The sequence below is a fragment of the Crocuta crocuta genome, unplaced genomic scaffold (assembly GCF_008692635.1).
Source record: "Crocuta crocuta isolate KB4526 unplaced genomic scaffold, BGI_CrCroc_1.0 scaffold179, whole genome shotgun sequence".
Lineage (NCBI taxonomy): Eukaryota > Metazoa > Chordata > Mammalia > Carnivora > Hyaenidae > Crocuta > Crocuta crocuta.
Window position 1 is genome coordinate 3,987,503 of NW_027551568.1, and position 13,903 is coordinate 4,001,405.

The 13,903-nt window shown below is 58.6% G+C and overlaps 1 protein-coding gene across 1 annotated transcript in view; it reads right to left on the minus strand.

Annotated features, from left to right (window-relative positions):
* Positions 1–720: 720 nt before the first annotated feature.
* Positions 721–13,903, minus strand: part of TBC1D14 (TBC1 domain family member 14) — a 110,440-nt gene continuing 97,257 nt past the window's right edge. The window contains exons 13-14 of the mRNA XM_077750551.1: positions 5,966–6,224; positions 721–3,138 (exon numbers count right to left, since the gene is read on the minus strand). Of these exons, the coding sequence (XP_077606677.1) occupies positions 3,073–3,138; positions 5,966–6,224 (325 nt within the window). The 3' untranslated portion in view covers positions 721–3,072. The remainder of the gene's footprint in view (positions 3,139–5,965; positions 6,225–13,903) is intronic.

The following is a 13,903-nucleotide window of genomic DNA, read 5'->3' on the forward strand; positions in this document are numbered from 1 at the left end:
CACGACGGCCGCCCACCGCGGCCACCCGTGCGGCCACAGCACCTCACAGCGGTGCCAAGTGGAGGAGAGAGAACAGCGGCCCAGAGCAGCGACGGGACCCCCGCGTGAGGAAGACGGGAGCCTCGTGCTGCGGGTGAAGACACCAGAGAATGCCCTGGCAGCGCGCTGCGTGGTCTCTGGGGCGGGGAGTACGGAGTCCCCCCCCACACGGACACCAGAGGGGCAGCAACGTCTGCCTGGGGACAAAGGAGGCGGCAGCGCCGAGGGCCGCGCACCTTCCGGCTGGGACACGGCAGGCTCCTCCCCTTGCTTCCGAGAGCCCAGCGCACGCCGCGGACATGAGCACACACGCCACCTCTCTCGGGCACTTCCTGCTCTCTTCTCTGCGCCCCGGGAGGGGTGGCGGTCGTGCTGGGCCATGGCACCCTGCGCACGAGGCTCTGAGCAGGCCCCCGGTGAGTGTGCACCAGCTGCTGGGGCGGGCGCAGGGGTGCGAGCGGCGAGCCTGGTGGGGCACCGGGGCGGGCAAGCCCGAGGTTCCCCTTCAGCCGAGGGGCGGGCACACGAAACTCCCCAGTCCCTTGAGCAAATGTTCTGAACTGACAGCTTCTTCCTTTAACTGAGCCTGGCGGCCGTCACCCAGCACGGCCCTCGGAGTCCGGTGTTGCCAGACCTCACGGTGGGAACGTCCACCTTAAACCAAGCAACAGTGAACACGAGTAACAATTTTACGTGACTTTTATTTAATAAAACCACATATTTACAATTCAAAAAGTCCTAATTTGATAGGCTCTGCTAAATAAAATTAAAGGGTAACTGTACAGGCAATTAAAACGTGATATGTAGCAAGTATTACCAGGAATTTTTCTATCGGCAAACTATTTAAAATAGTCAAAAAAACTGAGCAGTTAAAAAGTACCATTGAAAGTGAACATGTTTCCAGGAGAGCTCTCAGGGACCGGGGGTGGGGGAGGCAGCTTCCGACCCCCAAGGGCCTGATGCGCCCCATCCGGAGCCTGAAGTCCTGGAATCCGGGAACGGCGGGCACAGGAAGGGGAAAGTGCGGACTTCCGAAGGGGTGCGTGGCATTTCCGCTCGTTTCCAGTCTTCCTAAGTGGAAGCCTCAAACAGAAAGGCCTGGCCTGTGCAGCCCTCTGTGGAAAGGGGCCATGTGACCCTGCGTGGGAGCTCAGGATCCCCGGCCTTGGAGGCGGACATGTCAAACCACAAGACCTCACGCGGCCCCTGAACAGGTCACGAAAACCTCTTCGGAGCTAAAGACTCGCTAAGGATTTCGGGTCGCCATGGGATCCTGTTTAAAAACTTAATGCATAGTGACGCAAATCCAAAGAGATTTACGTCCAGCTGCTGGGATCAAAAAAGGGTTAAGGGCCGGGTTCTGAACGCCCGTGACGCCCACGAACATGCCCCGCAGCCACAGCACATGGCCCCTGTGGCGTCGCTTCCTGGCCTGATTTAGGAATGTCTTCATGTACAGTAAGAAAATATATACACCCTTCCGGACAGAACGCCCGCGTCGTGGGACCGCGTCAGCGCGTGTGGTGGGGCGGCCGGTGGGGCTCGGTCGGGGGTTACATTCAGCATCGCGGGGTCCCGGGACGCCTCCCCTGAGGTTGGGTGGGTCAGCGCCTGGAGGCTGAGGCAGGAAGCGTCTCCAAGCTGCTCCACGGCCTCCTTGGAGAATTCGGTTAAGACGACAGGGGGCAAAGGCAGTTCCAGAAAACGGGACACGCGGGAGAGAACTGGGGTGAAGGGCACGCGGGTGGCCCCGGCTCCCCGACTGGCTACTGCGCCTACACGTGTCGGCAGCGGACGGGGTGGACGCAGAACGCCCGCCGGGGCGAGGTCACGCTCAGGCCCCAGCCCCGTCCCGGTCTCCTTGCCAGGTGCCCGCTGCCAGGGCCGAAGGGAGGGCCCGGCCCACGGCGCCCCGGCCGCCGAGCGCTCCCACACGCGGGCCTGCCTGTCCTCCGCGCGGCTCCGTGCGAAACTGCTTGTTCCCTTGAGTCTGGACAACCGGAGCTCGTACGACAGAACTGGGAAGAGTCACTCGAAAGTCAGGACCACAAAGCTGCCGACCGATGAACTTGGGGGAGAGCGGCTGCGGCTATGACTAATGGGTGGGGGGGAGAGGCGCACAGGACAAGCACCGAGGGCCCCGACCGGCCCGTCTGCGCCACCGGAAGCGAACAGCCATTCCTCGGCCCTCACGACGGTCCAGCCCGAAGCCAGACGCGCGAGGAAGAAACCACTGGCATCCAGGACCGGTCCTGCTGTTCAGGGGACGAGGGAAAGAGCAGCATCGTGTGACGGCACGGGCGCAGGCCCCCCAGCCCCCAGCGCCCGCAGACAGGAGGCGGGGGGGGGGGGGGGGTTGGCTCCCTCCCGCGCTCTTCCCGTCAGGTCTCAGGCCTTCTGTGTGCACAGCCGCCCCTGAACCTCAGGGAGAGCACGGGCCCCCGACCCGTGTACGGAGAAGCTGGGCAGCCCGGGCACTCGTGCGGGACCGCCCGTGACAGCCCGTCCTCCTTTCCCGCTAGCTCCGCCAGGTGGGCTGTGAGCACGTGGTCACCGCCAGCTCCGGAAAGGTTGTCCTGAACACCAAGTCGACGGCCCCTCCCTGCTCACGACGGAAAGGAGCCAGCAACCTCTCCGGGCCTCCCGGGGGGCGGGGGGGGGGCTCTCCCGCACCTGGGCTACGGAGGACCGGAACGTACTTTCCATTAGGTGACATAAAAGCATGACAATTTAATTCACTTTCGCTGAAATGGGGGGAGGGGGAAGTAGCCACTGCCTCATTTTTAAACCATGCAGAGGACGCGGCGCTGGCCGAGGTCCACACCAGCTCGTCGTCCCGCCGAGCTCCTTAAGGCTAAGCCTTGGGGTGAGTCCTTTAAAAGTCGTTTGTTTTGTTTTGTTTAAGGCCAACTCCAGGGTTAGGGTCAGTTGTGAAAACAGCCCGTTGTCGTCCGCGGCCAGTGCGTGCGTCCGAGGCCACGCAGGCGCCGCCTGGAGGTCTGCCGTGGGCCGGGCGCGGGTCCGCCTGTCCCCTCAGTGTCTGAGCGACGGGCTTCCTTTCTCCGAGTCGCGGCTGTCCTTCTGCAGCGCGGTCAGTACCTGGAAGCACAGGGGAGACGCCCGTGGGTGACCTGCAAGCGCACTGGACACGGGCGGCGGGATACGTGGCCTCCTGGCCGGTGTGTGTCCTCCCCGCCCCGCTTTCAACAGCCGCGCCCAGGGCCCTCCTGCTCGCGTGGGAACCAGCCGCGCCAGCTCCGGTGCGCGCCCAGCAGCCGTGTCCCACAGGCCACGGGACCAGCGCAGGGCTTCTCCCTCCGCCCCGGCGCCAGCCCACCCCCTCCAGCAGGCCACCCAGCCCCCCTGNCCAGCTCTGCTCTGCTCCAGACACGGACACAGGCTCTCTTCTCTGCCTCCTGAACTCTCCCCTCCGCTCCCAACTCTGCGCTCCCTCAGCTCTTGGTTAACACCCTCGTTTTTAAAGACCCCACACTGCACCGTGACCGCTTGGGCACAGTAGCGGCAACAGCACGGGCCCCCCGACTCCGGGCACGTCACGCGCTGCGGCCGTCGGCGCACACAGCACACGCTCGGGAAGGTTAAGGCCCCGCAGCTGGGCAGCCAAGCACCGGGCGCTCACGAGAGAGACTGCTGACAGCTCACCGCACGCAACCCCGGGCTTACCTGGCGCCGCGTCACTGCGCCCGAGTCACAGACTCCCCGGGGCGGAGCAGAAGCATTTTGTGTAGGTTTCCAGTAAGCTACACGGAAGGACTAAGGGCGGCTAAGTGCCCTCCCCGCCGCCGCCGCCCCCGCGGGGCTGCCAAGCAGACACACACTTACTGGTTCTGCAAAGGTCTCCGGGGCCTTAGCCTGAGGCCATGCATTCGGGGGAAATACGGACCACAGTTCGCGGGGAACCTGGAGCCGTGTCAACTCGACGCCCACCTGCACCCCAGCGACAGGCCAGCTCTCATGATCCCAATCCTAGAAAACGTCCTACTGTCCAAGAGCCCCCAACCTAGTTTTAGCCGAATGTTTCTACCATTTTTGCCTCGGCTTCAGGGAGCCAGAGGAGCGAATCAGAGGATGGCAGCGCCGTTTTACGTAGGGCACACAGCCCAGGTGGTCACACAGGGTCCCTGCCCGGAGGGCCCGCCCAGCTGCTGGCTCTACAGTCACCGCCTTCACACTCCTAATAGTTCGGAACGTGTGGCCCCAGATTTTTGTGCTGCACTGTCCATTTCTTTCTCACCCAGAGAAAGGCTCTTCCTGCCTCGCCCCAGACCCCTGACGAGCGCATGGCCAGCCCTGCTCAGCATGAGCCGCGCGGATTCTGTGCCATTTTACTGAGGTGTGGTTCCTTCCCATGTGAGCTGCCCAGTGAGCACGCGCCCCACAGACTGAGGCGTTTGTGCACGTGCGTGACACTGCCGTGGCCGGCTTTAGAGCGTCCCCACCGCCTCCAGGAGAAGCCGGGCACTGTGGGCCCCATGACCCCGTTGATCTCCCCTGCTGCCGGGGAGCCCCTTGCCTGTCCTGGACCTGCCCTGGTCGGGAGCGCCTGGCTGTGTCACGCCACACGAGGTGCCCAAGGCCCGCACTTCATTCCTCTCCATGCACGGAATGTACGTAACATTCAAAAATGCAAACCGCATCCCCCCCCAGCACAAAACGGGGCCCATCCCCGTCCCCAGTAAAGCCAGAGGAGCCCCTCGCAGCATCCCCCAAAGTCACAGCAGGCTCGCTTCTTACCAGGGGACCCAGACAGGAAGACAGTCCACCGGCCAGACAGCCGTGTAGCGGGGCAGGACGGACAGAAAGGGCGAGGACAAACGACCCAGGCAAGCGGGGGCCCCGCCCTCCCTCTGGTCACCAAATGGGCTCACCTGTGCACTTTCACAAGGGCGAGTTTTAAGATCTATAAGTTACATCTCAATAAAACTGTTATAGAATTAAATAGGCTGCTGGACAGTAATACGCCCAAACATAAACACCTGAACATGACCAAGCCGGTGGATCTGAGAGTCACTTTACAGGAAACAGCCAGTACTGAAGATTACGCCGAACACCCCTGCCCGGGTGCAGCGGGCAAGATCCAGACCCTAGGAACCGCTGTAGAACCAATGAGTTCATTGCTTCACCAACAGAGGAGGAGGAGGGATGAAAGGAAAGGTAGTGTGACCTACGTACTATAAACAGACTAAAAAAGATCTTTCCGCTCCCGGCTACGCGAACCTTATTTGGCTCTTGATTCAAACTGTGAGGCCAGTGATAGACTGTTAGAAATCTGAAAAACGAATGGCTATTTGATAAGGATGTAGGGTCTGGGATGTATTTTATTCTACTTTAATGTGGAGTTAAAAGCTCCCACTGACAAGAAGGGTAAATGAGGGACGTGCGGTCTGGCCTACACAGGGGAGCAGAAGCGTCCAGGTAACCTCGAGTGGGCCCTGACGCTCACACAAGCTTTGAGCCTATGAGGGTCAAGAGGCAGGACTTTCTTTTTCCTTTTTTAAAGTCCGATAAAGACTTAGAACCAGACAACACTGGCCAATCCCACAGGGGACAACCCTAGACGGGATGTCCAGAGGTCAGAGGGGCCTAGAAGAAGCAGGCCCAGGATGGACTTGCTCCCACACGGGCGGCTCAGCCACCAGAGGCCAGAGTACACGGCCCAGGGGGCCATCCTTCAGCCCTCCTGGCCTCCACCGACTGCGGAGGGCAAGCACTTCGCTTTTGTGGGTCTTCCACGTTTCTCAGTGACAGGGACAAGCCCGGCCACCCTTGCCCGGGCCCGGCAGGTTTATAAGAAGGACTCTGTTTAGGGACAGCTTTCTTCTCACAAGGCAGCAATGAGCTTCCTCAATCATGCAACGGAGCCCAACCGTCTGCGGGAAAAAGAGAGACCAAACGATGCGTTCACCTGAGCCCACTTCTTGTTGCGACTCTGCATCTGAATTGTGGCGATGGAGGCGAAAACCTCCTCGGCAGGCAGGTCCTCGGGGAGCCTCGTGAGGAACTGGGCTACGTGAATGAAGTCCATCTTGGTCAGGATGTCCTCAAACAGCCTCAGGATGCCCAGGGCCGTGCGGAACAGAAACTCTTCGCCGTCACGACAGAACACATCCCAAATGCGACAGGCCAGGTCGAGGGGCAGGGACTTACTGTACAAGGTGAAGATCCTGGAAGACAAGTTCAGAGTTTCTCAGGTTTGGGTCAGCACGAAGAGCGAGCGCTGAATTCAGGTCAAATTCATTAAGGACGTGCCCTGAGCTAGTGATGCTCGTACTGAGACACAAGGCGGGGGGTGGGGAGCGGGGGAACGAGGCTGAAATCCTGAAGGCCGATTTTATAAAAAAGCATTATCGGCTTTCACGCAGAGTCCCTGTACGATTTCGATAGTGCTGACTCTGATTACATCTATACTCGAGAAGGTTATTTGTCGAGAATCTACTACGTGCTTATTACTCTGGTAGGCGCTGGACACAAGGTTAATAAGATGGATGGAGCTTAGAGCATGAGGGGAGTAAAAACAGCCAACAGGCCCTTATGACCAGTGTACACATGCACCCATTACTCGTGAAGAGCACTGTACGCTTTTCGCCCCCTAGGGGTCTGCAAAGGAACAAAGCAAAATCTTCCAAATGCGTTTGAATGTAGATTAGAAGAAACTGATCTTATACTTAAAAACGCAGACCGTCAGGTGAAAAAGTGAAGCACAGATATGCACTATGTTAAAATACCGTGATAATTATTGTGATCATTACCATCCAGACTCCCAGACATAGACCATGTCGGGTGATCAACTGGAGTATCAGGTTTAAGCATTTCGACTCTGGAAAGGGTCGGTGTCAGGAGGCGCCGCCCTGGTCCGAGAGCAGTGTCGTCCAGCCTTCCTCAGCCGGACTGCTTCCCAGGACAGACGCCACCAGAAGGTTTGTGCCGTAGTGGCCAGCGTGCTCCTGAGTCTGCGGTGACCTCCCAGCTCTCACGTGGCAGCGTGCTCAGAAACAGCCTCTCCTCTGGGGCCCAGAGGAATGTTTCATGCGGTCAAGGGCACGCATTCCAAACAGCATGCTGAGAGCCCCAAATATTCAAGGCTACCAAGCTCTGATCAGAGTTTTAAGGTGGCAGGACAATTTAGATTTCCTTCAACTCAGCTGCTGGAAGAGGGACACAGGTGTCACAGAAAGGCCCCTACATCATACAAACCACAAGAGCTGAGGTTAAACCGGGGACCTACGAAGTACCATGCGCTACACCGGGCACTTCACAAGCGCCCCGCACTCAGCAGCCGGCACCCCCTGGGGGATGTGGGCTTTTAGCTCATCTGACCCAAAGGAACTGGGCCCCCCGTCCCGCACCCAGTAAGTGGGGAGCCAGGCTGTGACCCTGACCCTGAAGCCCCAGGCCGACACGACCAGACTGCTTGCTGTATATATGACAGGGCAACGCACTGTTGAAGCCTGGGTGTTTATCTGTCTGTTTACTCAGAGATTTTATCCTTAAGTAATCTTTCCACCCAATGTGGGCCTGGAGCCCACGACCCCGAGGCCAGCCACCGACGGAACCAGCTGGGTGCCCAGGACACTTTATTTTTTCAAGTCACAACAAGCCTTGAGCTCGAGTTGCTTATTGTCTCAAACACGGAAAATCGACTCATCGTCCGGTCAAGAAAACAGTTAAAGGAAGATCCAAGAGAACTTTCATGTTTGTTTCTTTATTGTTAGTCATTTCTACGGCCATCAACCTGCAGAAAGATCCATACCTTCCATCGACGGAGCCAGCCAGGTGCCCCACTTGTTTTCTTTAAGTTTATTTGTTCATGAGGTCCAAGAGACTTTTTGGTTTCTAGTCTTAATCTAGAGAACATTCTCAATTCTACCTACAAAATGTACATTATTAATGCTATTAAAAAAAAGCAGAATGGACTATCATCCGTGATACCCTCTCTTACCTGCAAGTTCATTCCTGGAAAGCAAACCCCTGCCATCTTAAAAGCAGAGCCTTAAGTAAAAAAATTATCAGAAAACAGACAAAGCCGTGGGCAAAGAGCAGAGTAACAACGAAAGAAAAGTGATGTGACATTCTGGCTTCAGATTCACGTGCGCCTCTCCAGAAGCCACTTTCGCTGTCCCAAACTTTGTAAAATTGAGCCAACATCTAAACGACCAAGAATGCCACTGTGAGTGCCCGCGACACGCCTGCTGGGTCCTCACATCCCTCCCAGGCTCTTCCGCTGCTCCGTGTGGGAACTGCCCACACCTGAGCTCTTTCGACGCCGAGCAGATCTGTCCTCCCATCAAGAGTACCTTCTGAAGGTGACTACTATATGCTAATCACGGTTTTTTGGTGACGAGGGTACGTGGCATCAAACAAAAGGGACAAAGTTCCCTGGCTCCGGAGCAAAGGGGACAAAGCGCACAGCATNCCGACTCATTGTCCGGTCAAGAAAACAGTTAAAGGAAGATCCAAGAGACTCTTTCATGTTTGTTTCTTTATTGTTAGTCATTTCTACGGCCATCAACCTGCAGAAAGATCCATACCTTCCATCGACGGAGCCAGCCAGGTGCCCCACTTGTTTTCTTTAAGTTTATTTGTTCATGAGGTCCAAGAGACTTTTTGGTTTCTAGTCTTAATCTAGAGAACATTCTCAATTCTACCTACAAAATGTACATTATTAATGCTATTAAAAAAAAGCAGAATGGACTATCATCCGTGATACCCTCTCTTACCTGCAAGTTCATTCCTGGAAAGCAAACCCCTGCCATCTTAAAAGCAGAGCCTTAAGTAAAAAAATTATCAGAAAACAGACAAAGCCGTGGGCAAAGAGCAGAGTAACAACGAAAGAAAAGTGATGTGACATTCTGGCTTCAGATTCACGTGCGCCTCTCCAGAAGCCACTTTCGCTGTCCCAAACTTTGTAAAATTGAGCCAACATCTAAACGACCAAGAATGCCACTGTGAGTGCCCGCGACACGCCCTGCTGGGTCCTCACATCCCTCCCAGGCTCTTCCGCTGCCCCGTGCGGGAACTGCCCACACCTGAGCTCTTTTGACGCCGAGCAGATCTGTCCTCCCATCAAGAGTACCTTCTGGGTGACTACTATATGCTAATCACGGTTTTTTGGTGACGAGGGTACGTGGCATCAAACAAAAGGGACAAAGTTCCCTGGCTCCGGAGCAAAGGGGACAAAGCGCACAGCATGTCAGATGGTGCACCCACGAGCAGAGGTAGGCGCCAGGGACCGTGGCCCGGATGGGCACACGTGTGAACGCATGCACACACACGTCTACACAGGACGGGCAAGGAAGCAGCGTGTCCAGAAGCCCTGAAAATGAGGCCACGGGCCAAGAGGCGGGGTCTGGACGGTATCCAGCCGAAGGAGCAAGGTGTCCCCAGCTCCGGGGCAGGAGTGAGCCTGGCACAGCGGGGGAGGAACCAGGAGGCCCCTGGGCTGGAGGCACAAAGAGCGAAGGACGGAGCCCACGGAGAAGCCCGGGCAGACGTGGGCCGGGCACGGGCAGCCTGACGGGCGGTTCTAAGGTCTTCACGTTTTCCCCCACGTGCAAGGCAAAAGTGGCAGAGGGTCTGACCAGATGAGGGCCCCGTCCGCTGTGCCGAGACGCGGGCGTCCCCGGGCAGCCACTGAAACGACCAGGCAAGGTGGGAGGGAGGCCACGGTGCAGGAGCTCTGCGTCCGCGGGGGACTGATCTCAGGGGAAGGGCAGCAGAGGAGAGTCAAGGGCGCCGGTCTCAGCCGAGCAGTTGGAAGGAGGGAGCTGTCCGTTAAGGACACGCGGGGTCCCTGGCTGCGTCAACAATGTCAAGGGCTGAGGGTGAGGACACGCTCTCTGAGTGTCAGACGTCCACGTGGCCAAAGGAATTCATCATTTATTTACGACCTGGAGTTCAGAAGGGCTTCGGGCCGGCGACGGTCTGTGCAGAGATGGCACCAGAGGCAGTGTCCCAGCGTCAGATGGGGGTAACGGCAGACACGGAGCTGGTGCCCGACACGCACTCCGCTCAGGAGAGCGAGCTGAGCCACCCTCCGTACCAGTCACCATTTTCTGTGCTGACACAGAGTCGCTGGGGCCTTGAACCTTACCGCCTTGAACAAAATGTGCCTTTTGAAGAAAACATTCCGTGAATCCCCTCCCACTCCTGGAAGGCGGGGGCCCGTTTCCTGGGCCTCGGGCTGGCCTGGTTTCTCTCTCGGTGCTGGCAGCCAGCCCCGGATCTTTCCCAGCAGTCACCCAACTCGACCCAGAGTCTCAGACAGCACGGGCCGCGCAGAAAGCCGCTCCTCAGGTGCACTTGGCCCTGGGACGGCCCCCGGGTCTGCCCCCTCTGAGCGCACTCAGCTCCCGCTCCCCAGGCCCTGCCCTGGCCCCACAGCAGCCCCGGGACTGGGACGGCTCCCACCGGAGCCACAGGAACAACAGGGCAGCCGCTGCCCGGGGGCCCCCGCCATTCCCGCCCCCAGCCGTCCCAGAGCCCTCAGCGGGCCCAGTGCGCTCGGCTTCCTCCTGCCCCGACCCTGCTCCGACCCGGGAGCGCGCGAGGGGCAGGGCCCCGAGGCCTGCCCGGGACGGATGCGCGGTTCTCTCCATGTAGCAAGAGAGCCTTCAAGGCTTCTCCCTGGACCACCGAGTGTGACTGCACTTTACGTCAAAAACGGTAAATTCAGGGGCATCCAGGTGGCTCAGTCGGTTAAGTGTCCGAGTCTGGATTTTGGCTCAGGTCAGGATCTCACACGGTCCGTGAGATGGCGCCCCAAGTCAGGCCCTGCCCCGACAGTACGGAGCCTGCTTGGGATTCTCTCTCCCTCTGCTCCTCCCCTGCTCGTGCTCTCTCTCTCTCAAAAAAATAAACTTAGGAAAAATGATAACTTCAGGTACAAATTCAACGAATGCAAACTAACCCACTTCTGTGTTGCTGAACTAAACAAGTGGCCCCAGGCTTACAGGAAACACCCGACGCAGCTCTGTGCACCTGTTTCCCCCGCGATGTGCAGAAGCAACAGGCTGGTGCCTCCGGCCGACGCCCCACGACTTCCAGAAAACATCCTTCTCTGCAACGTCTGTTCTACCTGCTCGTCTGAGCCCGCAGGCAAGCCAGGGGGTCGGGAAGGGGGAGAAGGGGTTCTCCTGCTTCCAAAGCCTTTGCAGAGGCGAAGGCTCATTCTCAGAAACCAGCGCTACCCTGGTCCACGCCCCAAGGGCCGCGTGCGGTAAGAGCCGGCAGGGAGCGTGGACTTCTGTTCTGCGTGCTGCTTCCTGATCGGCCAGGCTTAGCCAATCTACCCTCGCTGCAGCTCCGTCAGGACGTACGTCGTCACCCCCACTTCCCAGACGAGGAAACTGCACGTAAAAGGAGGCTGAGGAGAAGGGGCCTTCGGTCCAAGGCAGAAGGGCCATGGGCAGTCTCTGCTGCAGGGAAGCCACTGCCAGAGGTGGGGACCCGCAAGTCCCCAATTCCCAGCTGAGCCCAGATTCTCCGGGGGTTACGAGTCTCTGCCCCGAGCGCCGGTCTAGGAAGGGCCCCCGCCCCCCTCACCACGTGCCCCCCATGCTCCTGACAACCTCAGCCGAACAGTTAGCGCAGATGCTGCCAGATAAGATGTTACCACTTAGCCTGATTAGATTTTGCGAGGATTAAATACAACACGAAATGCCAACCATACACGGCGTCCGGTAAAGATTGGGAGGCTTATTTAAGACTCTCTTCCAACTCAGCTAAGCAGTCCAAGCCCCGGGCCGATCCTGGAAGCAGTCAGATCTACCTCCGCGCACCCAGAACACTGTCTAACCGGGGCCTCGCGTCCCAGCCTGCAGGCTCCGGGTGCGGCCAGGCGGGGGCGCACCAGCGACACACGGGCTGATGAAGGCCGGGTGCACGCCAGACGCCAGCCCAAGCACCTGGGAGCTCAGCGAGGCAGGCCTTGCTCTCGTGGGGCTCACGAGTGGACCTGTCACCCCAAAGTCAAAATCCACAAGTAAGCAGGTACAAGGTGCATCAGAAACCAAAACTGGCCAAGTCTAACTTCACCCCGAGCCTGTCCTTCAAGGCAGAGATTCATGGTCAGGGTGGGTTCTCCAAGGACCCGGACACTCATCGTGACGTGGGCTGTGCTGCGGGACCCTTTTACTAACCCGAGGTTACTGCGACACCCGCCCACATCTCGGGAGAATTCTGCCTGTCGGCAGTGACGAGAAATAGTCCGAGGAGGCCAACGGCCGCGTGTCGGTCCCCCTACACGGAGCCAGGCCCCGGCCACAAGGAAGTGACTGAGCTCCCTCCATGGCAGGACCCGCAGGAAACAGAAGATGCCCTCTGAGCAGGTCAGGGCTGGGATGGAGGGAAGCACAGACTGCAGGGGAAGAAGAGAACATTCTGGAATGCCTCTCCAACCGTGCTGGGGGGCGGCCTATAGAACTACGATGTGGTCATCACGGTGCAGACACCGTCCTGGGAACAAAGCAGAACAGTTCCCAGCTGGCCTCGGGTGGGCCGACAGTGTGGCAGAAAGACTTCGGGGTCTGAGTGGCTACACAGCTCCCCCAGGGCGCTCGGCCTGGACGGGCCCACAGCCCTGATACGGGGTCGGCCAGAGAGGCTTCGGCCTCCGGCAGTTAGTAACCGGAAGCCTAGGGTCACCCTGTCCTACAGAACACACGCCCGGGGCGGCCCCACGGCTCCGGGCTGCACGTGGCTCTGGGAAGGTGGCGGGACACACCGGAAAAGTAAAAGCTCTAGAGGGCGGTGAGCCTGGACCGCGCCCTACGGGCGGTGACCCGGGGTAGGGGCTCGGGGCCGCCTCTGTGCGAAGAGGTGCGTACGCCTGCTGCACACGCCGTGAGGCCCAGAGAGGCAGCGAGTGTCCAGACACGGCACTCGGGCTGGTTCTCGCTCCAGAGAGCAGTACAGGCGGGGCCTCACAGGGCCCCACGGGCAGTACTCACCGGGCAGCAGGCACCCACGACCCACCGCGACGGTCCCAGGAGTCCTTGGGGCGACCCTTCCACCCAGACACCCATCCTCGCCTTCGGTTTCCATCACGGACGCTCTGGTCCAGGGTTATGCTCCCGGGAGCCTCACAGGCATGTCTGAGCTCGGGGGCCCACCTCTCGGGGCACGCGGCCTTCCCACAGAGCCCCGCAGAGGGACTGCGTGGGACAGCGTGCGAGGTCTGGAGCGGGCACTGGAATTTGAACGCCAGCCAGCCACGGCCGTGGGCAAGCCACGCCGCCCCTCCGTGCCTCACTTTTATCATCTATAAAACGGGGGTGTTACAGTTCACTCCAAGAGCTCACTCTGAGGGTTAAGGGAAATCCGATAAACGCGGTGCCCTTGGCCTTTGCCCCCACCTGGATCGTAACCACCCCGAGACGAGAGGAGAAATGACAGGTCCTCAGGACAGTGCTGTTCGCACTGCCCCTGCTGACCCGGTCAAGGTTAGTGCACTGTGGGGACGCCTGGGCGGATCCAACTTCGGCTCAGGTCATGATCTCACAGTTCGTGGGTCTGAGCCCCGCGTCGGGCTCTGTGCTGACAGCTCAGAGCCTGGAGCTGCTTCGGATTCTGTGTCTCCTTCTCTCTCTGACCCTCCACCATTTGTCCCCTCTCTCATTCTCTCAAAAATAAACATTAAAAAAAAAAAAGATTAGCACACTGTGAAATGAATCAGAGTTGATGACCACCAGCACTTTTTAAGTAAGTAATTCAGAACAGGAAATTTCTTCAAATTTCAGAAGGCCTTACACAAAACAAGGGCCAGGTAGTGCCTAAAAAAGCTGCAGCCATGTGTACGGAGTGCATTTCTGTGCGTGTGGTCACACGCCGCACCACAACCTAAACT